General features: G+C 51.2%; 1 protein-coding gene across 1 annotated transcript in view; it reads left to right on the top strand.

Annotated features, from left to right (window-relative positions):
• The window catches only part of CFAP99 (cilia and flagella associated protein 99), a 122,220-nt gene that overhangs the window by 17,806 nt on the left and 78,243 nt on the right, over positions 1-26,171 (top strand). Inside the window, exon 3 of the mRNA XM_075566304.1 lies at positions 25,740-25,884. Coding sequence (XP_075422419.1) covers positions 25,740-25,884 — 145 coding nt within the window. The remainder of the gene's footprint in view (positions 1-25,739; positions 25,885-26,171) is intronic.

Here is a 26,171-nt window from a genome sequence, read left to right as displayed (position 1 = left end):
CCCTCATTGAAACAACATAAGCCCACCCTGTCGTAAATCAGCTGTGAGATTGACAAAAAACTTCTACAAAAACGACGTTTAAACTTTCCCTCATTATATAAATGTACTCATAACTTCCCATCTCTAATATTTAGACACGTGAGCTACATCAATAGATTCAGGCGATAATGACAGACATAACAAGACTAATCACGACCGACATAATCCTAAATTGGAGTGACAAGGATGGATATCTGTCCTTGGCACCTTTTACCCATGCAGTGTGTGTGGTGTCGTTACATGCCACTCTCTGACACAACTACAGATCGGTAGTATCTTACTCTATCGTACTTTTAGTATGTACAGTAGATTACGTCAAATGATATTCTCATTTTTAATAAAGCCCTCCAAGCATAACCTGTGTGTCACCTCTCTCTGGAATGTACCAGTAATTATTCATGAACGTTGAGGCTTACAGAATAGTATCTGGTTAGTGTTTATGACCTTCTAAACTCCACATGTCACTTTATTTGGCTATCCATGATAGTTAGGAGGGGCCTAAGTCCTCTTTGAAGACCAGCACAGACCCAGAAAATGTATTGACCTGTCATAAACCCAACATATTGTATTTTTAAATACAAATTGTTGCACCATTAACCCGTGAAGCACCATATGGATGAAAATACATAATATCTCATCATATTATCATGATAATCTGTAATTTATGAAACCCCCTGTGTGATGAGCTCACACCCAATCACACTGCCCCCTGGCAGGTTCCTCTCCAATGTGCTCTGGACATGTGACCGTGATGGACATGAGAGCAGCCAATAATAATAATGGCTGTGGAAGAGGCGGGACTATGAGGTAGAGGAGCCTTTAAAAACAGATGGACGGGGGAAGCACAGACATGTTGAATAAGATCTGTGCGGACCTGAGTGCTATCCTGTTTGGCCAAGGTCTGCAGAGATTGCATGTTGCAACCAGAGCAGAGAGCTACTCTTCCAGATGTGGACGAGAGATCAAGCACCGCTGGAGGGGACCCTCAACAGCTATGAAAGCACAGTGGTACTGAAGCACCCTTTTTGAAAAAGAACATGCCTGCAAGTCCTTCAGTACACAACAAGCTCCCACATTGTGTCGGCACCATCATATGCCAACATACCCAGGATTGAGTGGCTACTACACCACTGCCACTGACTCACACCCATGCAGTGTTATTGCAGCAAATGGTGTGGTCTTGGACCTCGGCAGCAGATATTACCAGATGCCAATGTGCAAGCAAGATAAAGGAAAGAAAACTTTTTATATGCCTGTTGGGGCTCTATCAAATTGAGCGCATGCCCCAAGGAGTGTCATGGGCCCCAGCCACATTCCAAAGACTGATGGCATGTGTGGTATGGCATATCTATCTATTACAAGTACTGGTATATCTGGATGACCTAATAGTTTTTGGAAAAACAACAAGTCTTGTCTGATGAAGGTACCTTACTTTATCGGGTGATCGAGAGTGGACTAAAATTGGCACTGGACAAGAGTCAGTTCTGCTGGAGTGTCTGACAAAGGAGTGGCTTCTGATCTCTCTAAATTAGAGGCCATTGCATCCTAGCCCAGACACAAACTACAAATAGAATTGCCATTTTTTCTGTGGTTTTTCTGATTGGCTGAGCCTGTGGCATTCGTGAGTCGGGGAATGGTGCCTTCAGAAAGAAACTACCCAGTGTACAAACTCAAATTATTGGTGTTGAAATGGGCAGTAGTGGACAAGCTGCAAGCCTATCTGTATGGAGCCACCTTTTGAAGTGCATACAGACAAAACCCACTTACTAGCGTTCTATCATCAGCGAAGTTGGATGCCACTGGTCACATGTGGTTAGCGGCCATGGCTACCTACAATTTCAATCTGAAGTACAGACCAGGGAAATAAAACATTGATGCTGATACCCCGTCTCGAATTCACAGGGATGCTTGAGGTATGCATAGACAATAAAAAGTGAAAACAGAAAAAAAACACTAGGCGCTCTCCTTGTGGTAGAGGTCACATAAAACCATGGTGAATATATTAATAGTGAATCAATAAAGTGCTCATTGGATCAAATACATAAAAGTGTACATATAAAAAAAATTCTGATAGACTGCTCAACCAGAGAGATTCGTCCTTCGATTCCTTGTAGAAATGGAAATTGTGATGTTAGGGGGCCCAGAATCATATGTTGAAATAAAAAAAGGAAATCCACATATAGTGCAGAATTGTCCAAAATCCAATGCAATCGTGAGTAAAAGATGGTTTTAGAAAGTGGGCAATGCCACAACTCACATGGTCATAAAGGGAGAGATTACACAAAGAGATATCTCAGTGGGGGACTCCCTGTCAGCCTCATACCCCTTGAGTACCATAATGATGGGAAATCCGACAGTCCTTGCAGATCGGGGTGTTGCACAGCCCTCGCAGATCGGGGTGTTGCACAGCCTTCACAGATCGGGGTGTTGCACAGCCTTCACAGATCGGGGTGTTGCACAGCCCTCACAGATCGGGGTGTTGCACAGCCCTCACAGATCGGGGTGTTGCACAGCCCTCACAGATCGGGGTGTTGCACAGCCCTCGCAGATCGTGGTGTTGCACAGCCCTCGCAGATCGTAGTGTTGCACAGATCGGGGTGTTGCACAGCCCTCACAGATCGGGGTGTTGCACAGCCCTCACAGATCGGGGTGTTGCACAGCCCTCACAGATCGGGGTGTTGCACAGCCCTCGCAGATCGTGGTGTTGCACAGCCCTCGCAGATCGTGGTGTTGCACAGCCCTCGCAGACCGTGGTGTTGCACAGATCATGGTGTTGCACAGATCGTGGTGTTGCACAGCCCTCGCAGATCGTGGTGTTGCACAGATCGTGGTGTTGCACAGCCCTCGCAGATCGTGGTGTTGCACAGCCCTCGCAGACCGTGGTGTTGCACAGATCATGGTGTTGCACAGATTGTGGTGTTGCACAGACCTCGCAGATCGTGGTGTTGCACAGATCGTGGTGTTGCACAGCCCTCGCAGATCGTGGTGTTGCACAGCCCTCGCAGATCGTAGTGTTGCACAGATCGGGGTGTTGCACAGCCCTCACAGATCGGGGTGTTGCACAGCCCTCACAGATCGGGGTGTTGCACAGCCCTCACAGATCGGGGTGTTGCACAGCCCTCGCAGATCGGGGTGTTGCACAGCCCTCGCAGATCGTGGTGTTGCACAGCCCTCGCAGATCGTGGTGTTGCACAGCCCTCGCAGACCGTGGTGTTGCACAGATCATGGTGTTGCACAGATCGTGGTGTTGCACAGCCCTCGCAGATCGTGGTGTTGCACAGATCGTGGTGTTGCACAGACCTCGCAGATCGTGGTGTTGCACAGCCCTCACAGATCGGGGTGTTGCACAGCCCTCACAGATCGGGGTGTTGCACAGCCCTCGCAGATCGGGGTGTTGCACAGCCCTCACAGATCGGGGTGTTGCACAGCCCTCGCAGATTGGGGTGTTGCACAGCCCTCGCAGATCGTGGTGTTGCACAGCCCTCGCAGATCGGGGTGTTGCACAGCCCTCACAGATCGGGGTGTTGCACAGCCCTCGCAGATCGGGGTGTTGCACAGCCCTCGCAGATCGTGGTGTTGCACAGCCCTCGCAGATCGTAGTGTTGCACAGATCGGGGTGTTGCACAGCCCTCACAGATCGGGGTGTTGCACAGCCCTCACAGATCGGGGTGTTGCACAGCCCTCACAGATCGGGGTGTTGCACAGCCCTCGCAGATCGTGGTGTTGCACAGCCCTCGCAGATCGTGGTGTTGCACAGCCCTCGCAGATCGTGGTGTTGCACAGCCCTCGCAGCCGTGGTGTTGCACAGATCATGGTGTTGCACAGATCGTGGTGTTGCACAGCCCTCGCAGATCGTGGTGTTGCACAGATCGGGGTGTTGCACAGCCCTCGCAGATCGTGGTGTTGCACAGCCCTCGCAGATCGGGGTGTTGCACAGCCCTCGCAGATCGGGGTGTTGCACAGCCCTCGCAGATCGTGGTGTTGCACAGCCCTCACAGATCGGGGTGTTGCACAGCCCTCACAGATCGGGGTGTTGCACAGCCCTCGCAGATCGTGGTGTTGCACAGCCCTCGCAGATCGTGGTGTTGCACAGCCCTCGCAGATCGTGGTGTTGCACAGCCCTCGCAGACCGTGGTGTTGCACAGATCATGGTGTTGCACAGATCGTGGTGTTGCACAGCCCTCGCAGATCGTGGTGTTGCACAGATCGGGGTGTTGCACAGATCATGGTGTTGCACAGATCGTGGTGTTGCACAGCCCTCGCAGATCGTGGTGTTGCACAGCCCTCGCAGATCGTGGTGTTGCACAGCCCTCGCAGATCGTGGTGTTGCACAGATCGTGGTGTTGCACAGCCCTCGCAGATCGTGGTGTTGCACAGCCCTCGCAGATCGTGGTGTTGCACAGCCCTCGCAGATCGTGGTGTTGCACAGACCTCGCAGATCGTGGTGTTGCACAGCCCTCGCAGATCGGGGTGTTGCACAGATCATGGTGTTGCACAGATCGTGGTGTTGCACAGCCCTCGCAGATCGTGGTGTTGCACAGATCGTGGTGTTGCCCAGCCCTCGCAGATCGTGGTGTTGCACAGACCTCACAGACCGTGGTGTTGCACAGCCCTCGCAGATCGTGATGTTGCACAGACCTCGCAGACCGTGGTGTTGCACAGCCCTCGCAGATCGTGGTGTTGCACAGATCGTGGTGTTGCCCAGCCCTCGCAGATCGTGGTGTTGCACAGACCTCGCAGATCGTGGTGTTGCACAGCCCTCGCAGATCGGGGTGTTGCACAGATCATGGTGTTGCACAGATCGTGGTGTTGCACAGCCCTCACAGATCGGGGTGTTGCACAGCCCTCGCAGATCGTGGTGTTGCACAGCCCTTGCAGATTGTGGTGTTGCACAGACCTCACAGATCGTGGTGTTGCACAGCCCTTGCAGATTGTGGTGTTGCACAGACCTCACAGATCGTGGTGTTGCACAGCCCTCGCAGATCGTGATGTTGCACAGCCCTCGCAGATCGTGGTGTTGCACAGATCGTGGTGTTGCACAGATCGGGGTGTTGCACAGATCGTGGTGTTGCACAGCCCTCACAGATCATGGTGTTGCACAGATCATGGTGTTGCACAGCCCTCGCAGATCATAGTGTTGCACAGCCCTCACAGATCGTGGTGTTGCACAGATGGGGTGTTGCACAGATCGTTGTGTTGCACAGATCGTGGTGTTGCACAGCCCTCGCAGACCGTGGTGTTGCACAGATCGTGGTGTTGCACAGATCGTAGTGTTGCACAGATCGTGGTGTTGCACAACCCTCACAGATCGTGGTGTTGCACAGATAGGGTGTTGCACAGATCGGGGTGTTGCACAGATTGGGGTGTTGCACAGATTGGGGTGTTGCACAGATCGGGGTGTTGCTCAGATCGTGGTGTTGCACAGCCCTCGCAGACCGTGGTGTTGCACAGATCATGGTGTTGCACAGATCATGGTGTTGCACAGATCGTGGTGTTGCACAGATGGGGTGTTGCACAGATGGGGTGTTGCACAGATCGGGGTGTTGCACAGCCCTGGCAGATCGTGGTATTGCACAGATCGTGGTGTTGCACAGATTGGGCTGTTGCACAGATTGTGGTGTTGCACAGCCCTCGCAGACCATGGTGTTGCACAGATCATGGTGTTGCACAGATCGTGGTGTTGCACAGATCGTGGTGTTGCACAGATCGTGGTGTTGCACAGATCGTGCTGTTGCACAGACCTCACAGATTGTGGTGTTGCACAGCCCTCGCAGATCGTGATGTTGCACAGCCCTCGCAGATCGGGGTGTTGCACAGATTGGGGTGTTGCACAGATCGTGGTGTTGCACAGCCCTCACAGATCGTGGTGTTGCACAGATGGGGTGTTGCACAGATCGTGCTGTTGCACAGACCTCACAGATCGTGGTGTTGCACAGCCCTCGCAGATCGTGATGTTGCACAGCCCTCGCAGATCGGGGTGTTGCACAGATCGGGGTGTTGCACAGATCGTGGTGTTGCACAGCCCTCACAGATCGTGGTGTTGCACAGATGGGGTGTTGCACAGATCGTGGTGTTGCACAGATCGTGGTGTTGCACAGCCCTCGCAGACCGTGGTGTTGCACAGATCGTGGTGTTGCACAACCCTCACAGATCGTGGTGTTGCACAGATGGGGTGTTGCACAGATCGGGGTGTTGCACAGATCGGGGTGTTGCACAGATCATGGTGTTGCTCAGATCATGGTGTTGCACAGCCCTCGCAGACCGTGGTGTTGCACAGATCATGGTGTTGCACAGATCATGGTGTTGCACAGATCATGGTGTTACACAGCCCTCACAGATCGTGGTGTTGCACAGATGAGGTGTTGCACAGATGGGGTGTTGCACAGATCGGGGTGTTGCACAGCCCTGGCAGATCGTGGTGTTGCACAGATCGTGGTGTTGCACAGATTGGGCTGTTGCACAGATTGTGGTGTTGCACAGCCCTCGCAGACCGTGGTGTTGCACAGACCGTGGTGTTGCACAGATCGTGGTGTTGCACAGATCGTGGTGTTGCACAGATCGTGGTGTTGCACAGATCGTGGTGTTGCACAGATCGTGGTGTTGCAAAGATCGTGGTGTTGCAAAGATCGTGGTGTTGCACAGATCTAGCAGATCGTGGTGTTGCACAGATCGTTGTGTTGCACAGACCTCGCAGATTGTGGTGTTGCACAGATTGTGGTGTTGCACAGATCGTGGTGTTGCACAGCCCTCGCAGATCGTGATGTTGCACAGACCTCGCAGACCGTGGTGTTGCACAGCCCTCACAGATCGTGGTGTTGCACAGCCCTCGCAGATCGTGATGTTACACAGCCCTCGCAGATCGGGGTGTTGCACAGATCATGGTGTTGCACAGATCGTGGTGTTGCACAGCCCTCACAGATCGTGGTGTTGCACAGATGGGGTGTTGCACAGATCGTGGTGTTGCACAGCCCTCGCAGACCGTGGTGTTGCACAGCCCTCGCAGACCGTGGTGTTGCACAGACCTCGCAGACCGTGGTGTTGCACAGACCTCGCAGACCGTGGTGTTGCACAGACCTCGCAGACCGTGGTGTTGCACAGACCTCGCAGACCGTGGTGTTGCACAGACCTCGCAGACCGGGGTGTTGCACAGATCGTGATGTTGCACAGACCTCGCAGATCATGGTGTTGCACAGATCGTGATGTTGCACAGCCCTCGCAGATCGTGGTGTTGCACAGCCCTCGCAGATCGTGGTGTTGCACAGATTGGGGTGTTGCACAGATTGGGGTGTTGCACAGATTGGGGTGTTGCACAGCCCTCACAGATCATGGTGTTGCACAGCCCTCGCAGATCATGGTGTTGCACAGATGGGGTGTTGCACAGATGGGGTGTTGCACAGATCGTGGTGTTGCACAGATCGTGGTGTTGCACAGCCCTCGCAGACCGTGGTGTTGCACAGACTGTGGTGTTGCACAGATCGTGGTGTTGCACAGATCGTGGTGTTGCACAGATCGTGGTGTTGCACAGATCGTGGTGTTGCACAGATCGTGGTGTTGCGCAGATCGTGGTGTTGCACAGATCGTGGTGTTGCACAGATCTAGCAGATCGTGGTGTTGCACAGATCGTTGTGTTGCACAGACCTCGCAGATCGTGGTGTTGCACAGATTGTGGTGTTGCACAGATCGTGGTGTTGCACAGCCCTCGCAGATCGTGATGTTGCACAGACCTCGCAGACCGTGGTGTTGCACAGCCCTCGCAGATCGTGGTGTTGCACAGACCTCGCAGACCGTGGTGTTGCATATCCCTCGCAGATCGTGATGTTACACAGCCCTCGCAGATCGGGGTGTTGCACAGATCATGGTGTTGCACAGATCGTGGTGTTGCACAGCCCTCACAGATCGTGGTGTTGCACAGATGGGGTGTTGCACAGATCGTGGTGTTGCACAGCCCTCGCAGACCGTGGTGTTGCACAGCCCTCGCAGACCGTGGTGTTGCACAGACCTCGCAGACCGTGGTGTTGCACAGACCTCGCAGACCGTGGTGTTGCACAGACCTTGCAGACCGTGGTGTTGCACAGGCCTCGCAGACCGGGGTGTTGCACAGACCGTGGCGTTGCACAGACCTCGCAGATCATGGTGTTGCACAGATCGTGATGTTGCACAGCCCTCGCAGATCGTGGTGTTGCACAGCCCTCGCAGATCGTGGTGTTGCACAGCCCTCGCAGATCGTGGTGTTGCACAGATTGGGTGTTGCACAGATTGGGGTGTTGCACAGATTGGGGTGTTGCACAGATTGGGGTGTTGCACAGATTGGGGTGTTGCACAGATCGGGGTGTTGCACAGCCCTCACAGATCATGGTGTTGCACAGCCCTCGCAGATCATGGTGTTGCACAGATGGGGTGTTGCACAGATGGGGTGTTGCACAGATCGTGGTGTTGCACAGATCGTGGTGTTGCACAGCCCTCGCAGACCGTGGTGTTGCACAGACTGTGGTGTTGCACAGATCATGGTGTTGCACAGATCGTGGTGTTGCACAGATCGTGGTGTTGCAAAGATCGTGGTGTTGCACAGAACGTGGTGTTGCACAGATCGTGGTGTTGCACAACCCTCGCAGACCGTGGTGTTGCACAGATCATGGTGTTGCACAGATCATGGTGTTGCACAGATCATGGTGTTGCACAGATCGTGGTGTTGCACAGATGGGGTGTTGCACAGATGGGGTGTTGCACAGATCGGGGTGTTGCACAGCCCTGGCAGATCGTGGTATTGCACAGATCGTGGTGTTGCACAGATTGGGCTGTTGCACAGATTGTGGTGTTGCACAGCCCTCGCAGACCATGGTGTTGCACAGATCGTGGTGTTGCACAGATCGTGGTGTTGCACAGATCGTGGTGTTGCACAGATCGTGGTGTTGCACAGATCGTGGTGTTGCACAGATCGTGCTGTTGCACAGACCTCACAGATCGTGGTGTTGCACAGCCCTCGCAGATCGTGATGTTGCACAGCCCTCGCAGATCGGGGTGTTGCACAGATCGGGGTGTTGCACAGATCGTGGTGTTGCACAGCCCTCACAGATCGTGGTGTTGCACAGATGGGGTGTTGCACAGATCGTGGTGTTGCACAGATCGTGGTGTTGCACAGCCCTCGCAGACCGTGGTGTTGCACAGATCGTGGTGTTGCACAACCCTCACAGATCGTGGTGTTGCACAGATGGGGTGTTGCACAGATCGGGGTGTTGCACAGATCGGGGTGTTGCACAGATCATGGTGTTGCTCAGATCATGGTGTTGCACAGCCCTCGCAGACCGTGGTGTTGCACAGATCATGGTGTTGCACAGATCATGGTGTTGCACAGATCATGGTGTTGCACAGATCATGGTGTTACACAGCCCTCACAGATCGTGGTGTTGCACAGATGGGGTGTTGCACAGATGGGGTGTTGCACAGATCGGGGTGTTGCACAGCCCTGGCAGATCGTGGTGTTGCACAGATCGTGGTGTTGCACAGATTGGGCTGTTGCACAGCCCTCGCAGACCGTGGTGTTGCACAGACCGTGGTGTTGCACAGATCGTGGTGTTGCACAGATCGTGGTGTTGCACAGATCGTGGTGTTGCACAGATCATGGTGTTGCACAGATCGTGGTGTTGCACAGATCGTGGTGTTGCGCAGATCGTGGTGTTGCAAAGATCGTGGTGTTGCACAGATCTAGCAGATTGTGGTGTTGCACAGATCGTTGTGTTGCACAGACCTCGCAGATTCTGGTGTTGCACAGATTGTGGTGTTGCACAGATTGTGGTGTTGCACAGATCGTGGTGTTGCACAGCCCTCGCAGATCGTGATGTTGCACAGACCTCGCAGACCGTGGTGTTGCACAGCCCTCACAGATCGTGGTGTTGCACAGCCCTCGCAGATCGGGGTGTTGCACAGATCATGGTGTTGCACAGATCGTGGTGTTGCACAGCCCTCACAGATCGTGGTGTTGCACAGATGGGGTGTTGCACAGATCGTGGTGTTGCACAGCCCTCGCAGACCGTGGTGTTGCACAGCCCTCGCAGACCGTGGTGTTGCACAGACCTCGCAGACCGTGGTGTTGCACAGACCTCGCAGACCGTGGTGTTGCACAGACCTCGCAGACCGTGGTGTTGCACAGACCTCGCAGACCGTGGTGTTGCACAGACCTCGCAGACCGGGGTGTTGCACAGATCGTGATGTTGCACAGACCTCGCAGATCATGGTGTTGCACAGATCGTGATGTTGCACAGCCCTCGCAGATCGTGGTGTTGCACAGCCCTCGCAGATCGTGGTGTTGCACAGCCCTCGCAGATCGTGGTGTTGCACAGATTGGGGTGTTGCACAGATTGGGGTGTTGCACAGATTGAGGTGTTGCACAGATTGGGGTGTTGCACAGATTGGGGTGTTGCACAGATCGGGGTGTTGCACAGCCCTCACAGATCATGGTGTTGCACAGCCCTCGCAGATCATGGTGTTGCACAGATGGGGTGTTGCACAGATGGGGTGTTGCACAGATCGTGGTGTTGCACAGATCGTGGTGTTGCACAGCCCTCGCAGACCGTGGTGTTGCACAGACTGTGGTGTTGCACAGATCGTGGTGTTGCACAGATCGTGGTGTTGCACAGATCGTGGTGTTGCACAGATCGTGGTGTTGCACAGATCGTGGTGTTGCGCAGATCGTGGTGTTGCACAGATCGTGGTGTTGCACAGATCTAGCAGATCGTGGTGTTGCACAGATCGTTGTGTTGCACAGACCTCGCAGATCGTGGTGTTGCACAGATTGTGGTGTTGCACAGATCGTGGTGTTGCACAGCCCTCGCAGATCGTGATGTTGCACAGACCTCGCAGACCGTGGTGTTGCACAGCCCTCGCAGATCGTGGTGTTGCACAGACCTCGCAGACCGTGGTGTTGCACAGCCCTCGCAGATCGTGATGTTACACAGCCCTCGCAGATCGGGGTGTTGCACAGATCATGGTGTTGCACAGATCGTGGTGTTGCACAGCCCTCGCAGATCGTGATGTTGCACAGACCTCGCAGACCGTGGTGTTGCACAGCCCTCGCAGATCGTGGTGTTGCACAGACCTCGCAGACCGTGGTGTTGCACAGCCCTCGCAGATCGTGATGTTACACAGCCCTCGCAGATCGGGGTGTTGCACAGATCATGGTGTTGCACAGATCGTGGTGTTGCACAGCCCTCACAGATCGTGGTGTTGCACAGATGGGGTGTTGCACAGATCGTGGTGTTGCACAGCCCTCGCAGACCGTGGTGTTGCACAGCCCTCGCAGAACGTGGTGTTGCACAGACCTCGCAGACCGTGGTGTTGCACAGACCTCGCAGACCGTGGTGTTGCACAGACCTTGCAGACCGTGGTGTTGCACAGACCTCGCAGACCGGGGTGTTGCACAGACCGTGGCGTTGCACAGACCTCGCAGATCATGGTGTTGCACAGATCGTGATGTTGCACAGCCCTCGCAGATCGTGGTGTTGCACAGCCCTCGCAGATCGTGGTGTTGCACAGCCCTCGCAGATCGTGGTGTTGCACAGATTGGGGTGTTGCACAGATTGGGGTGTTGCACAGATTGGGGTGTTGCACAGATTGGGGTGTTGCACAGATTGGGGTGTTGCACAGATCGGGGTGTTGCACAGCCCTCACAGATCATGGTGTTGCACAGCCCTCGCAGATCATGGTGTTGCACAGATGGGGTGTTGCACAGATCGTGGTGTTGCACAGATCGTGGTGTTGCACAGCCCTCGCAGACCGTGGTGTTGCACAGACTGTGGTGTTGCACAGATCGTGGTGTTGCACAGATCGTGGTGTTGCACAGATCGTGGTGTTGCAAAGATCGTGGTGTTGCACAGATCGTGGTGTTGCACAGATCGTGGTGTTGCACAGATCGTGGTGTTGCACAGATCGTGGTGTTGCACAACCCTCACAGATGGGGTGTTGCACAGATGGGGTGTTGCACAGATGGGGTGTTGCACAGATGGGGTGTTGCACAGTTGGGGTGTTGCACAGATCGGGGTGTTGCACAGATCGGGGTGTTGCACAGATCGGGGTGTTGCACAGATTGGGCTGTTGCTCAGATTGAGCGTGTTCACAGATCGTGGTGTTGCACAGCCCTCACAGATCGTGGTGTTGCACAGCCCTCGCAGATCGTGGTGTTGCACAGATCATGGTGTTGCACAGATCGTGGTGTTGCACAGATCGTGGTGTTGCACAGATCGTGGTGTTGCACAGATCTCGCAGATCGTGGTGTTGCACAGATCGTGGTGTTGCACAGACCTCGCAGATCGTGGTGTTGCACAGATCGTGGTGTTGCACAGCCCTCGCAGATCGTGGTGTTGCACAGATCGGGGTGTTGCACAGCCCTCGCAGATCGTGGTGTTGCACAGATCGGGGTGTTGCACAGCCCTCGCAGATCGTGGTGTTGCACAGATCGGGTGTTGCACAGCCCTCGCAGATCGTGGTGTTGCACAGATCATGGTGTTACACAGATCGGGGTGTTGCACAGATCGTGGTGTTGCACAGCCCTCGCAGATCGTGGTGTTGCACAGATCGTGGTGTTGCACAGATCGTGGTGTTGCACAGATCGTGGTGTTGCACAGCGCTCACAGATCGTGGTGTTGCACAGCCCTCACAGATAGTGGTGTTACACAGATCGTGTTTCCTGACTGCCTGCCCTTTCTGTTCAATTTGGCCATTTTGGTTACTGGCAGCCTGCTATATAAGGCTGCACTTCCTGGTGGGAGTTGCCAAGCAAAGTTCTGTGTTTCTGCAGCTCCTGACGGTCTTTGCTGTTGGCTGTTCCTGTTACCTGTTGGATTCCCTGTTGCACAGATTGGGGTGTTGCACAGATTGGGGTGTTGCACAGATTGGGGTGTTGCACAGATCGAGGTGTTGCACAGCCCTCACAGATCATGGTGTTGCACAGCCCTCGCAGATCATGGTGTTGCACAGATGGGGTGTTGCACAGATGGGGTGTTGCACAGATCGTGGTGTTGCACAGATCGTGGTGTTGCACAGCCCTCGCAGACCGTGGTGTTGCACAGACTGTGGTGTTGCACAGATCGTGGTGTTGCACAGATCGTGGTGTTGCACAGATCGTGGTGTTGCAAAGATCGTGGTGTTGCACAGATCGTGGTGTTGCACAGATCGTGGTGTTGCACAGATCGTGGTGTTGCACAGATCGTGGTGTTGCACAACCCTCACAGATGGGGTGTTGCACAGATGGGGTGTTGCACAGATGGGGTGTTGCACAGATCGGGGTGTTGCACAGATCGGGGTGTTGCACAGATCGGGGTGTTGCACAGATTGGGCTGTTGCTCAGATTGAGCGTGTTCACAGATCGTGGTGTTGCACAGCCCTCACAGATCGTGGTGTTGCACAGCCCTCGCAGATCGTGGTGTTGCACAGATCATGGTGTTGCACAGATCGTGGTGTTGCACAGATCGTGGTGTTGCACAGATCGTGGTGTTGCACAGATCGTGGTGTTGCACAGATCGTGGTGTTGCACAGATCTCGCAGATCGTGGTGTTGCACAGATCGTGGTGTTGCACAGACCTCGCAGATCGTGGTGTTGCACAGATCGTGGTGTTGCACAGCCCTCGCAGACCGTGGTGTTGCACAGACTGTGGTGTTGCACAGATCGTGGTGTTGCACAGATCGTGGTGTTGCACAGATCGTGGTGTTGCACAGATCGTGGTGTTGCAAAGATCGTGGTGTTGCACAGATCGTGGTGTTGCACAGATCGTGGTGTTGCACAGATCGTGGTGTTGCACAGATCGTGGTGTTGCACAACCCTCACAGATGGGGTGTTGCACAGATGGGGTGTTGCACAGATGGGGTGTTGCACAGATGGGGTGTTGCACAGATCGGGGTGTTGCACAGATCGGGGTGTTGCACAGATCGGGGTGTTGCACAGATCGGGGTGTTGCTCAGATTGAGCGTGTTCACAGATCGTGGTGTTGCACAGCCCTCACAGATCGTGGTGTTGCACAGCCCTCGCAGATCGTGGTGTTGCACAGATCATGGTGTTGCACAGATCGTGGTGTTGTACAGATCGTGGTGTTGCACAGATCGTGGTGTTGCACAGATCGTGGTGTTGCACAGATCGTGGTGTTGCACAGATCTCGCAGATCGTGGTGTTGCACAGATCGTGGTGTTGCACAGACCTCGCAGATCGTGGTGTTGCACAGATCGTGGTGTTGCACAGCCCTCGCAGATCGTGGTGTTGCACAGATCGGGGTGTTGCACAGCCCTCGCAGATCGTGGTGTTGCACAGATCGGGGTGTTGCACAGCCCTCGCAGATCGTGGTGTTGCACAGATCGGGTGTTGCACAGCCCTCGCAGATCGTGGTGTTGCACAGATCATGGTGTTACACAGATCGGGGTGTTGCACAGATCGTGGTGTTGCACAGCCCTCACAGATCGTGGTGTTGCACAGCCCTCACAGATAGTGGTGTTACACAGATCGTGTTTCCAGACTGCCTGCCCTTTCTGTTCAATTTGGCCATTTTGGTTACTGGCAGCCTGCTATATAAGGCTGCACTTCCTGGTGGGAGTTGCCAAGCAAAGTTCTGTGTTTCTGCAGCTCCTGACGGTCTTTGCTGTTGGCTGTTCCTGTTACCTGTTGGATTCCCTGTTGCTGACCCCCGGACCCTGACCCCAACCTCGCTGCTTTCTACCTGCCCTGACCTTTTGCCTGTTGCCTGGATGCACCATTGCCGCCAGCCCTGACCTCTGCTTCCATACCGACTACGGATACTCTTACAGGACTCTATTCCTGGGCTGTGGTCGGTTTATTTGCATCCCTACCTCAGCCGTGCGGGTCCGCTTCCTGATTTGAGATGAGCCCCGTTGCAACCGTGTTCCAGACAACAGAACCTCGGGTTTAAACACCCCTCTCAAATAATTAGAATAGTGGACAACAGCTGCTGAATCACATCGCGATGCCAAACAAAAACTACACGGGGTCTTATCCATACTTTGTCTGTCATCAATTACTACACAAAAGTAGCAAACAAATATATAATGACAAATTACAGGTAGATTTAACAGTACAATGGAAGATACATATTTATGCAATGTGAATATGCACGGAACAATATATAAATGACAAAAGATATATATATATATATATATATATATATATTGTGACAAACGCCCCTCTTTTGTAGTGCTGACGTCTGTCTGGGTTCTTCCCGACACAGTCTTCTAGGGTTATTTAATACAAAAACAGGATCATGCAAAGTATTAAGCTGCTTAACTCAGGCTTCTGCCTGCTATATTTTCATCCAAGTAAGGTACTGCAGCTTTAACATGTGTAGGTTAGAGGTACTCAGATACTTTCATTCAGCAGTTCACTCATTTCATTGTTACAGTATTTCCCACACTGTTATTTCAAGTAAAAAGAAACCAAATTATATAAACAAAATCCTATCCCTTTCAGGGATCTAACTACACATAGAATCAGTCTCTCTAACAGCTGCTGGCCAACTAACCTGGTTCCCCAGCTTAAAACAATGCTCTCTCATTTAGGGTCACTTAGATACAGCACAGTCTTTTAGCAACAGCAGTAAACATTTGTTTGGTCTTATCTGTTCGTGGTGGGAACTCGGTCCCGTGTCCAGGCAAATCCTCTGGTACTGTGATACGTGGAGGGGCCGTCAACCCCGATACTGGATGCAGGGGAGCAGCGATACCCCCAGCCTCCAGGCTCCAAGGAGAGAGAGAGAGAAATGCAAAACCTCTCTGCTCTAAATACCTGTGCATGTGATTAGAAGAGCAGGTGAGGGAGAACTAGAGCCATGGTAATCTGTGGTCTGGATTTTCCATCCAGCTGCCTGAGTTAATGGGAAGCTGTGGAACGGATCATTTGTAACTATTCCTGCACTTTCTGCTCTAAAATGGGGCAGAAAGCTGCCTAACATCTTTGGACTATGTCACAATATATATATATATATTGTTACCTGGGAATATGTGACTGACCTACATAGCATAAGTAAATGGAAAAATGTATCTATAAATTACATCACTCAGTACAATATGTTCAAATACACTACAGAAAGTTATAATAAGGCTGTGTGTAGAAAAGCAAAATCTTATTAGCACCTATGGGTGGAAGATGGGTGATTATTTCACAGATATATAACATATTTAGTTTATATGTGTGTCTAAAGATCGCCAGATGGTAAAACTGCATTTGCCAACTGAAGACTGCATGGGGACTAAATTTGCTATACTAGGAATGATAAATCTAAAAAGCACCTAATATTAAAACTGCATTAACTTACTAAAGGCAACTTATCCTCTTCATCAGGCCTGCACAACATACGGCCCGCGGGCCGCATGCAGCCCGCCCGCACTCACTGTGCCGCCCGACACGGCTTTGTGCGCTCTCCCCCTCCTCCACCCACCCGATCCCACTCTAAGCCCGTTCTCCTGAGTCAGAGGAGGACTGCGGGGTAGGAGCGCGCTCTAGCAGTGTGTGTGATGTGCCTGCTGCTAGAGTGAGCGAGCGCAGTCCTGCCTGCTCTGCTCACACTATTCTGCTGCCCACCGCCACAACCGCATCTCCCCCCGCCTGACTCCTAATCAGGTAGGCATATGGGGTGGTGGGGGGGGAGGAGGGTGGAAGGGGGGAGATGATTATCTGTGGGGGGGGGGGGCAGATGATATGATGATCTGGGGGGGAGATGATGTGATGCTGATGATGATCTGGTGGGGGGAGATGATATGATGAGGAGGAGGACTGATGGAGATATGATGGTGATGATGAGGAGGACTGAGGGAGATATGATGATGAGGGGGCCCGGGGGAGATATGGTGATGATGATAAGGGGGACTGACCCCGGAATACAACAAGCTTGTTGCTGAAAAAAGGTGTAATACCTCTCATTAAGGCCGTGCTCAGAGTGCCGGTGCGGGTGCGCGCCACTGTGTGCACCACCGTACACACTCCTGCAGCCCCAGCGATGTGTGCACTGGGCTGCAGGAGATTAGGGAGGCGATCTGGGGCGTGGCGGGGGAAGTGGCGAACGCGTCACCGTGCTGGTTGGCCCTCATTGGCTGAACTAGCTCACGTGATGCTGTCATGCGACTGCAACCTGGAAGACAAATTCACTTGTCTTGGCAAAATGTCGACGCGCTACAGCGCAGAGGGCACTTTAGGAACTACCCTTGGAAATCAGGTTAGAGTCCCAAAAGTGCACGCGCACATCGCGACGCTGGCACCCTGAGCTTGTGCGTCCCAAATCTGTTTTCCTTGGAGCAGTTCGGCTCATCTCACTTTACAAGTTGTGCAGGCCTTGTCATGGGAGAGGGGGATTGGCCCGGTATTAACGGTATTAAAGGGGTTACACCCCATTTGGCCACCCCCTGCTCTCACTTGGAAAGCAAGGGGTTAACTGGACTGCGGTCCAGTAGTGTGTTTTTACCCTGCTTTAGCACCCAAATGTATATTCCCCTGTAAATGTGTATTTTTCCCATTCCAGTGTCTGCACCAACACATACAGTGGGATCGATGCGGGAGGGAAAGGGTTAATAGTCAAGGAGTGATTATAGCCCTTTGTTCCATTTTCCCGCCTTTGCCGGCTCCATTTTGAAGCTCCTTATAGGTCGCCGTTGCAGCTCCATGCGATCCTATGGAGAAACTGGCGATTTGGGCCCATTTTCATCAGAAGACCTGCAGGTGGTGCCCGAGAGGAGGAGCGGCGGTTCCCCACTGTAAGTCAATGGAGCCATTCATTTCAATGGGGATTCCTCGACGCCGACCTCCAGGAACGGGTTGGCAGCCATCCAGACCGCAGCAGCGGATACAATATCTAAAAAAGAGCTTTTGATCACACTAGTTCAAGTTCAAACACAATTGGCGTGGGAAACTTGGGTTCTAGGGCACCCAGGAATAACATTTTTGCCCCTAGACCCTAGGAACCCCCACACTCGACCACCACCGGGTCCGGGAACGAAGGGCCCCCGTAAAAGGTCGTGCTCACCATGAGGGTCGCGCCATTGACTCTAATGGGAGCGGAGGTCCCATTGAATTCTATGGCGGCGCCGGCCCATGCATTTGCTATGGAGGCGCCGGCCATATTGATTCTAATGGAGGAAAGCCACGTGGCTTTGAAACGGCTGAGTCCGAAAAGGTAAAAAGTGTAAGCCTATATCTCTGGTTCTGCGAGTACCAGAGGACTGGGATTTTGGTCGCATGTAGTCACTGTTCCGGCATGACGGCATGGCCATTTCCAGCCCTCTCCGATCAACCAGACGGAATATGGGCAAATGTGAAAATGTGGATTTTGCCATTGACTTCAATGGCGGAGTTGCTCCATTGAGAGCCTATAGCGGCGGAGCCTGTTGATTTCAAAGGGAGAGTGAAAAGCAGAGATTTCTTTTAGCTTATAGCGGAGAATCCTGCATTAAAGTTAATAGGGGATTTTAACTTGGTTTTGGTATCTCCGGTTCTGGGGGTCATGGAAGGCTGATATTTGGTCACTATGGCAAGGGTCCTCCAGCATGAGGACCTGGCAAATTTCAGCCCGCTCAGGCCCACAGAACGAATTATTTTAATATATGTCGTTATTAAAGAAAATACTGTTTTTCAAGGCTGGGATAAAGCCCGGGAAGGTTATTGGCTCTGAGTTATGTTAATGTTCAGGATGGTGACCATTTGTCTACAAACAGCCTTCCTGATCAAAGACTTGGCCACTCTGATTGTGTACAATAGGGCGGAGAAACGCAGAGCCTGAGTGGTCTGTAAGTGTCATTATTCACACTTTCAGCCAAAAGGGTTTCTTGACTACAAAGGAGTCTGCCAGACTTTCAGGTGCCCACATGTTAGGGAATAGGGCTGAAACTCCATATAAACAAGGGTATGCCCTATACCCATTGTCTTTTCGTGATGTCTTCATTTGAACCCGTATTGCTGAATGAATTGCCAATCCTGCACCTGATTGCTTCATTGTCCAACCCTTAAGTAAGTGCTATTTCTTGTCTGTTATTTGTACTATCTTGTGTGTTCACTTATCTAGGAATAAACTATCTTTATTATATCTAAGTCGTGTTCAATTCAACCCAGTTATTTTGGTGTGTATTATAACCTATCACTAGCTACCGTGACAGGCCTGCTCTACATACAGATACAGCCGCCTAGATTCAACCACATCACGATCCCAACTCACAGCCAATTCCCCAAATACCCCGCAAGATGGGTCGCAGCAGACTAATGGCTCAACGTATTAACACAGCGGGGGTCACTGCTGTGTGAATCCTACCGGGTTCTGTAAGAGACGCGCAATGAGAGAGAGACTGAATCAGTCACTCTATCTGCCTGCCTCTAACAGGCGATCGCTGGGGTTTTATTTTAATATTACAGTATTATAGAAGGGGGTCTCCGGAGCTGAACCGCATTGATTTCAGGTCCGGGGACCCCCTGCTTCCTTAATTACAGGCCCCGGTATGGGGTGCTGGTATCCCGGCGGCCATGTTTAAATTCTCCCGCGACACACTGCTGAAACCACGGTGGTCTGTAGTCCACAATCAAACTTGTTTCGCAAAATGCTTCTTCATTCACCACTCAGCTGCCGGCTTCCATGGGTGCTTGTGCGCAGGCGCAGACCCGTTCTGGAAGGGAACTCTGCCATACAGGTACTACTCTCCGGCTGTATCCAGTATTGCCCCTCTCCTGGTTGGTTCCTCAATAATTTGTCTTTAAACACCCCAAAAAAACTGTTTCCTTTCATTGTAATGCTAATCGCATTGCCCCAGTCTATGTCTGGATAATTAAAATCACCCATTATGCAAACATGACCTAGTTTTGATGCCTTCTCCATTTGCAAAAGTATTTTGGCTTCCTCTATCTCAACGATATTTGGTGGTTTATAGCATAGCCCTACAAACATTTCCTTTGTACTTTTACCTCCATTACTAATTTCTATCCACAAGGTCTCTACATTTTCATCATTCCCTTCATAAACATCACCCCTAATAATAGATTTTAGACCCGGTTTAACATATAAACATACTCCACCGCTTCTATTTGCTCGATCCTTACGAAAAAGGAAATAACCCTCTAAATTACTCAAAAACAAATATACTTGGACCCTGAATGTCGGTCTTTGTATTTTTTTGTATATAATTGGCTGATTGAGATCAGTGTATAGTGATCTCAATCAGTCAATTTATATACTAAAAATACAAAGACCGACATTCAGGGTCCAAGTATATTTGTACATTTGAAACAATCTAGTTTTTCTAACACAATAGTTACACTTATACCTCATTAATATTTTAGAGGTTAACAATAAATCGACTATAACTATATATTAGTCGGCATACTAATTGCCTCAAACCAAGGAGCTACACAGTCCTTCTGTAGATCACTTTTGTTTGGTCCACTTGTTGCACCACTTATTTTAACAATGAACTAAATAAAGATTATTTGTAATCATTATAACATACACTACTGGATAAACTAGTGCAATTTGAACTGAGTTCTCTTTTCTTTGGTACATATGTTGATACAATTCTCAGCTGAGCACATTATCTACTCTCACTAAAATACTTGGTTCTATTTAGCTGAGCAGGGTTTAAATTCTCTCCCCAATCCTTTCCCGTGGTGTATATATAGGTTTCTCTATAGAAATGGCATGGGGTTTTGAATCAGCTCGGTGAAACTATTAGTGTGCTTTTATTGTTATTGTGTTTTAGCTTCAGCTCTTATTTTCAGGACTAATAATTCTTTAGAACCTTTATTTGGAGATGTCATCACTCAGGTTTTCTGAAACCTTTTCAAGTTTCTTAAGTATTACAAAGTATTTACACTGAAGGTATTGAGATTATGGACATCGACACAAAAATAAGTACACTTAACATCTCACATTTTAGCAGGCTCCCAAATTCCTTTAAAGCTTCCACTTATCATTGCACAGCTTGGGCATAAACGGATATGAGTATTTGATGTCCCATTAACTCTTTACGATGCCTTGCTTTCCCTGAAGGGTTAATGCTGTGAGTAAGTGTAATATCTGCTCCAATGTATGTAAACTATAAGATACATCAGTGCATAATACTAATACAATATCAGTGATGACTTGCAATTTAAGTTTTGATGGCATAGTATGAGTAATTTCTTAATCAAACATCAGAGAGTGATATTGTCATACTTTGCTTATAATCGTAGTGTTTACCAGGACAGTCATTTCCTGTTAGTCTCGTTTTAACGTTCCAGCCCTAATTCGTAAACTGGATTGGCAGTAAAATAAAAACTCAGTAACCTTGTTTCTTTCTGAACTGCACCCAGTCTCCCCACAGGAGCATTATTCTGGAAGAGGTGATTGTGTCAGATGTATCAACTAAGAGTAGTGACTCACAAAATGCATTACACTAACTTTAAACAGTATCTTTACAGTAAATATCCTAATGAGGTTTCTGGTCGATCATTTTGGAATATGTTTTTCAAACTAATGGAGCAGTTCCCCCTGTACAAATTGTTAACCCCCTCCTCCCCCGACATATTTAGAGCAGAAGCAGGGGCACCTGTCCAAGTAAATAAAAACTTTTGACGAGCATTGGAGGAAACACACCTTATCATATGTAGATAAGAAAGGCAAGGTATGTTGCACACCATTTATATAAATCATGACCGTGTGATACAAAATTATGGAAACCACTGAACCAATGGAAGTGACACAGTTTGTCATCTTTTACCAGAAACCTGCGTAATGAAAGGATATAGGACTACACATAGATTTGACAGTGTTGTTTGAGTAATGCTTGAAACTTTTGCACATGGGTATTTAACAGACATCTCAAAGTAATAAGGCCAGGCCATGCTGATGTCCATTTCACTATGAAGGCAAGATAACACAAGTGTTTACATGGAGGTGTTATAATCTACCCTCTAGATCTTTTTTTTTTTTATATATATATTTCTCCAGTTAATTGTATTAACTACCTTAGTGATAAAAAAAAATAGAAATATCAATTCCAAATAGCTTCTAGCCAAGTGTTTTTCAACACGGGTTCCTAAGATCCTTGGGTTCCCTGGGCATCGCAAAAGGGTTCCCTGCAATTTTCAGGTCGTTTGAAAATTTTATCAAATATAGAAGAATTTTCAATGCATCTGATCTCAGATGCACTATTAGAGAGGGTTGGGGTTCCTTACAATGCATCTGATCTCAGACTCGTTATTAGAGAGGGTTGGAGATCCTTACAATGCACCTGATCTCAGACGTGCTATGAGAGAGGGTTGGGGGTTCGTATAATGCATCTGATCTCAGACACACTGTTAGAGAGGGTTGCGGTTCGGCAGAATTTCACAATATAATTATATGGTTCCTTAACCAAAAAAAAGCTGTGTGTGCTGAGCACGCGCATAGTAAGTGAAATTTCTTTGACTTTTGTCACAGAAATTGTATTTGTGTTGGTGTTTGTGATGTTTTAATTAAAAATCAAAATACAATCTCAATGACAAAACGCAAATAAATTTGACTTAGAATGCGCGTGCTCGGCACACATCCCCTGTATTAGCTATTTGCACTAAGTGTGAATTCCGCGTGTGACAGTGTGCGTGTGACTGAGAGTGTGCGTGTGACTGAGAGTGTGCGTGTGACTGAGAGTGTGCGTGTGACTGAGAGTGTGCGTGTGACTGAGAGTGTGCGTGTGACTGAGAGTGTGCGTGTGACTGAGAGTGTGCGTGTGACTGAGAGTGTGCGTGTGACTGATAGTGTGCGTGTGACTGAGAGTGTGCGTGTGACTGAGAGTGTGCGTGTGACTGAGAGTGTGCGTGTGACTGAGAGTGTGCGTGTGACTGAGAGTGTGCGTGTGACTGAGAGTGTGCGTGTGACTGAGAGTGTGCGTGTGACTGAGAGTGTGCGTGTGACTGAGAGTGCGTGTGACTGAGTGTGCGTGTGACTGAGAGTGTGCGTGTGACTGAGTGTGCGTGTGACTGAGCGTGTGCGTGTGACTGAGCGTGTGCGTGTGACTGATAGTGTGCGTGTGACTGAGAGTGTGCGTGTGACTGAGAGTGTGCGTGTGACTGAGAGTGTGCGTGTGACTGATAGTGTGCGTGTGACTGAGAGTGTGCGTGTGACTGAGAGTGTGCGTGTGACTGAGAGTGTGCGTGTGACTGAGAGTGTGCGTGTGACTGAGAGTGTGCGTGTGACTGATAGTGTGCGTGTGACTGAGAGTGTGCGTGTGACTGAGAGTGTGCGTGTGACTGAGAGTGTGCGTGTGACTGAGAGTGTGCGTGTGACTGAGAGTGCGTGTGACTGAGTGTGCGTGTGACTGAGAGTGTGCGTGTGACTGAGTGTGCGTGTGACTGAGCGTGTGCGTGTGACTGAGCGTGTGCGTTTGACTGTGGGTGTGACTGTGCGTGTGCGTGTGACTGTGCGTGTGCGTCTGACTGTGAGTGTGACTGAGTGTGCGTCTGACTGAGTGTGACTGAGTGTGCGTGTGACTGAGTGTGCGTGTGACTGAGTGTACGTGTGACTGTGAGTATGCGTGTGAGTGTGACTGAGTGTGCATGTGACTGTGAGTGTGTGTGGGGGTCTGGGGGGGTCAGTGTGTGGGGGTCTGGGGGGGTCAGTCAGTGTGTGTGGGGGTCTGGGGGGGTCAGGCAGTGTGTGTGGGGGTCTGGGGGGTCAGGCAGTGTGTGTGGGGGTCTGGGGGGTCAGGCAGTGTGTGTGGGGGTCTGGGGGGGTCAGGCAGTGTGTGTGGGGGTCTGGGGGGTTCAGTCAGTGTGTGTGGGGGTCTGGGGGGTCAGTCAGTGTGTGTGGGGGTCTGGGGGGGTCAGTCAGTGTGTGTGGGGGTCTGGGAGGGTCAGTCAGTGTGTGTGGGGGTCTGGGAGGGTCAGTCAGTGTGTGTGGGTCTCTGGGGGGTCAGTCAGTGTGTGTGGGGGTCTGGGGTGGTCAGTCAGTATGTGTGGGGGTCTGGGGGGGTCAGTCAGTGTGTGTGGGGGTCTGGGGGGGTCAGTCAGTGTGTGTGGGGGTCTGGGGGGGTCAGTCAGTGTGTGTGGGGGTCTGGGGTGGTCAGTCAGTGTGTTTGGGGGTCTGGGGTGGTCAGTCAGTGTGTTTGGGGGTCTGGGGGGGTCAGTCAGTGTGTGTGGGGGTCTGGGGGGGTCAGTCAGTGTGTGTGGGGGTCTGTCAGTGTGTGTGGGTCTCTGGGGGGTCAGTCAGTGTGTGTGGGGGTCTGGGGTGGTCAGTCAGTATGTGTGGGGGTCTGGGGGGCTCAGTCAGTGTGTGTGGGGGTCTGGGGGGGTCAGTCAGTGTGTGTGGGGGTCTGGGTGGGTCAGTCAGTGTGTGGGGGGGGTCTGGGGGGGTCAGTCAGTGTGTGTGGGGGTCTGTCAGTGTGTGGGGGGGTCCGGGGGGGTCAGTCAGTGTGTGGGGGGGTCAGTCAGTGTGTGGGGGGGTCCGTCAGTGTGTGGGGGGTCCGGGGGGGTCCGTCAGTGTGTGGGGGGTCCGGGGGGGGGGGGGGTCCGCGCAGGTTGCGCCCGGGTTTTTGTACCACCGCTTCCTGGGGGGCCCGCAAACGCCCGCGTCACTGGAGAGCTGAATGGCGCCGCTGCCAGCCGCTTCTGCGCATGCGCGGCATGGCAGCGGTAGTGGAAGTTAGGCGGGCCCATGTGTGGGCTGGGAGGGAGGTCCCATTCGGGTTAGGAAAGGGTGGGGGGGGGGGCTGTCCCGGTCGGGCGGTCTCTGCTGTCCCGAGCAGCAGACGGGGAACGGCAACACATGTCAACAGCCGTGGCAGCAGGCGGGGAACGGCGCCGCTGCCAACCGCTTCGCGCATGCGTGGCTTTCCTCCAGTCCCCATGATTACTGAGCATGCGCGGCTTGGCAGCGGATGTGCGGGGGGAATGGCGGCCGTCAGCCATGTGGGGGGAGCAGCGGCCGTTAGGAGCGGCGTGGAGCGGGTGTGATGTCAGTGTTGGGGTCGGGCTGAGCCAGAACACAGCCCGGCCTCAACTGCCAGCACTGACGTCACATCCGTTTCATTTCTGTCTCCACAATTCTTTTTTGCCCTATCACGAATGAGGTGCCACTAAGGAAGTTTCACTTCAAAAATGCCCCCTCCTCTCCTCTTCCTCACTCCCCCCTATCTGTGGAGCGGGGCGTGCAGGCCCAGAGGCGATGGAGGGAGCCCACCAAGGCAGCGCTTGAGGAAGTTGGGCCTGACTTCTGGTGGGGCTTAAACTTCTGTGTTAGGTCCGCTTGGGTAGGATCCCTCTGCCATCAGCGGGTAAGGCCCCAGGAGGAGAAAGGGGGGAGAGCTATCACATTGAAACTTCAATGTACCTAATGTGAGTTTCCATGTGATAATGCCCCAATAAGCGCTATTGCAATTATTAATTGAATAACACCCATAGTTTAACATTCAGTGTATTGCGATTTAGTCTATGAAGAACTCTCATGTGGGTCCGCTAAAAGGTATCACAACTTTCAATAAAGTCAATGGGACTTTCTGTGTTCAGCACTGTCACAGTTGAAGGAATATACCTCTCTATCTTTAACAGCTTTTGCTTTTCTCATACTGAAGGTGGCATTTTGGTGGAGAAACGAATATACCATACCAGTGTTATTTGTTTGACAAAGTGACAGCCCTAATTTGAACATATTTGCTGCCACCAAACAGAACATTAATACAGTAGTAGTAATAACTTTTACATGTATTTCTATTTTGTTTTCTCGTAGAACTTTAATGATGCAGAAGAAACATTTGTTTACGAGGTTCTGTCAGGAAGTGCAGAGTATAAAGCACTGCTGGATATAGTTGTAAATGGATTCTACAGCAGAGACGGGAGAAACTACCTATTGTCTGAACACAATTTGTACGTTGGTAAGTATCACAACTGCATAAAGATTGTAGAGAGATTGATTGTGCATGTAATATAATTTTACAGGAGGGCTATCAAGGTAACAGTATATGGAGAATGTTGGGTCTATTTATCAAAGTATTCTGGCTGCCAAGCTAAAGCAAAACATGTACACATTTTTGTATTAGATTTAGTAAAGGAAACAATCAAATGTTTTTAAGTTAAATTAGTTTTATTAATAAATCTGGTACTCAGTAACAGAACTAATGTCCCACTATACCTTGCAATTCCGGGGGGGGGGGGGGGGGGG

The sequence above is a fragment of the Ascaphus truei genome, chromosome 1 (assembly GCF_040206685.1).
Source record: "Ascaphus truei isolate aAscTru1 chromosome 1, aAscTru1.hap1, whole genome shotgun sequence".
Taxonomy (NCBI): Eukaryota; Metazoa; Chordata; class Amphibia; order Anura; family Ascaphidae; genus Ascaphus; species Ascaphus truei.
The sequence above is the reverse complement of the archived record's forward strand: the minus strand, read 5'-3'. Positions and strand labels throughout refer to the sequence as shown.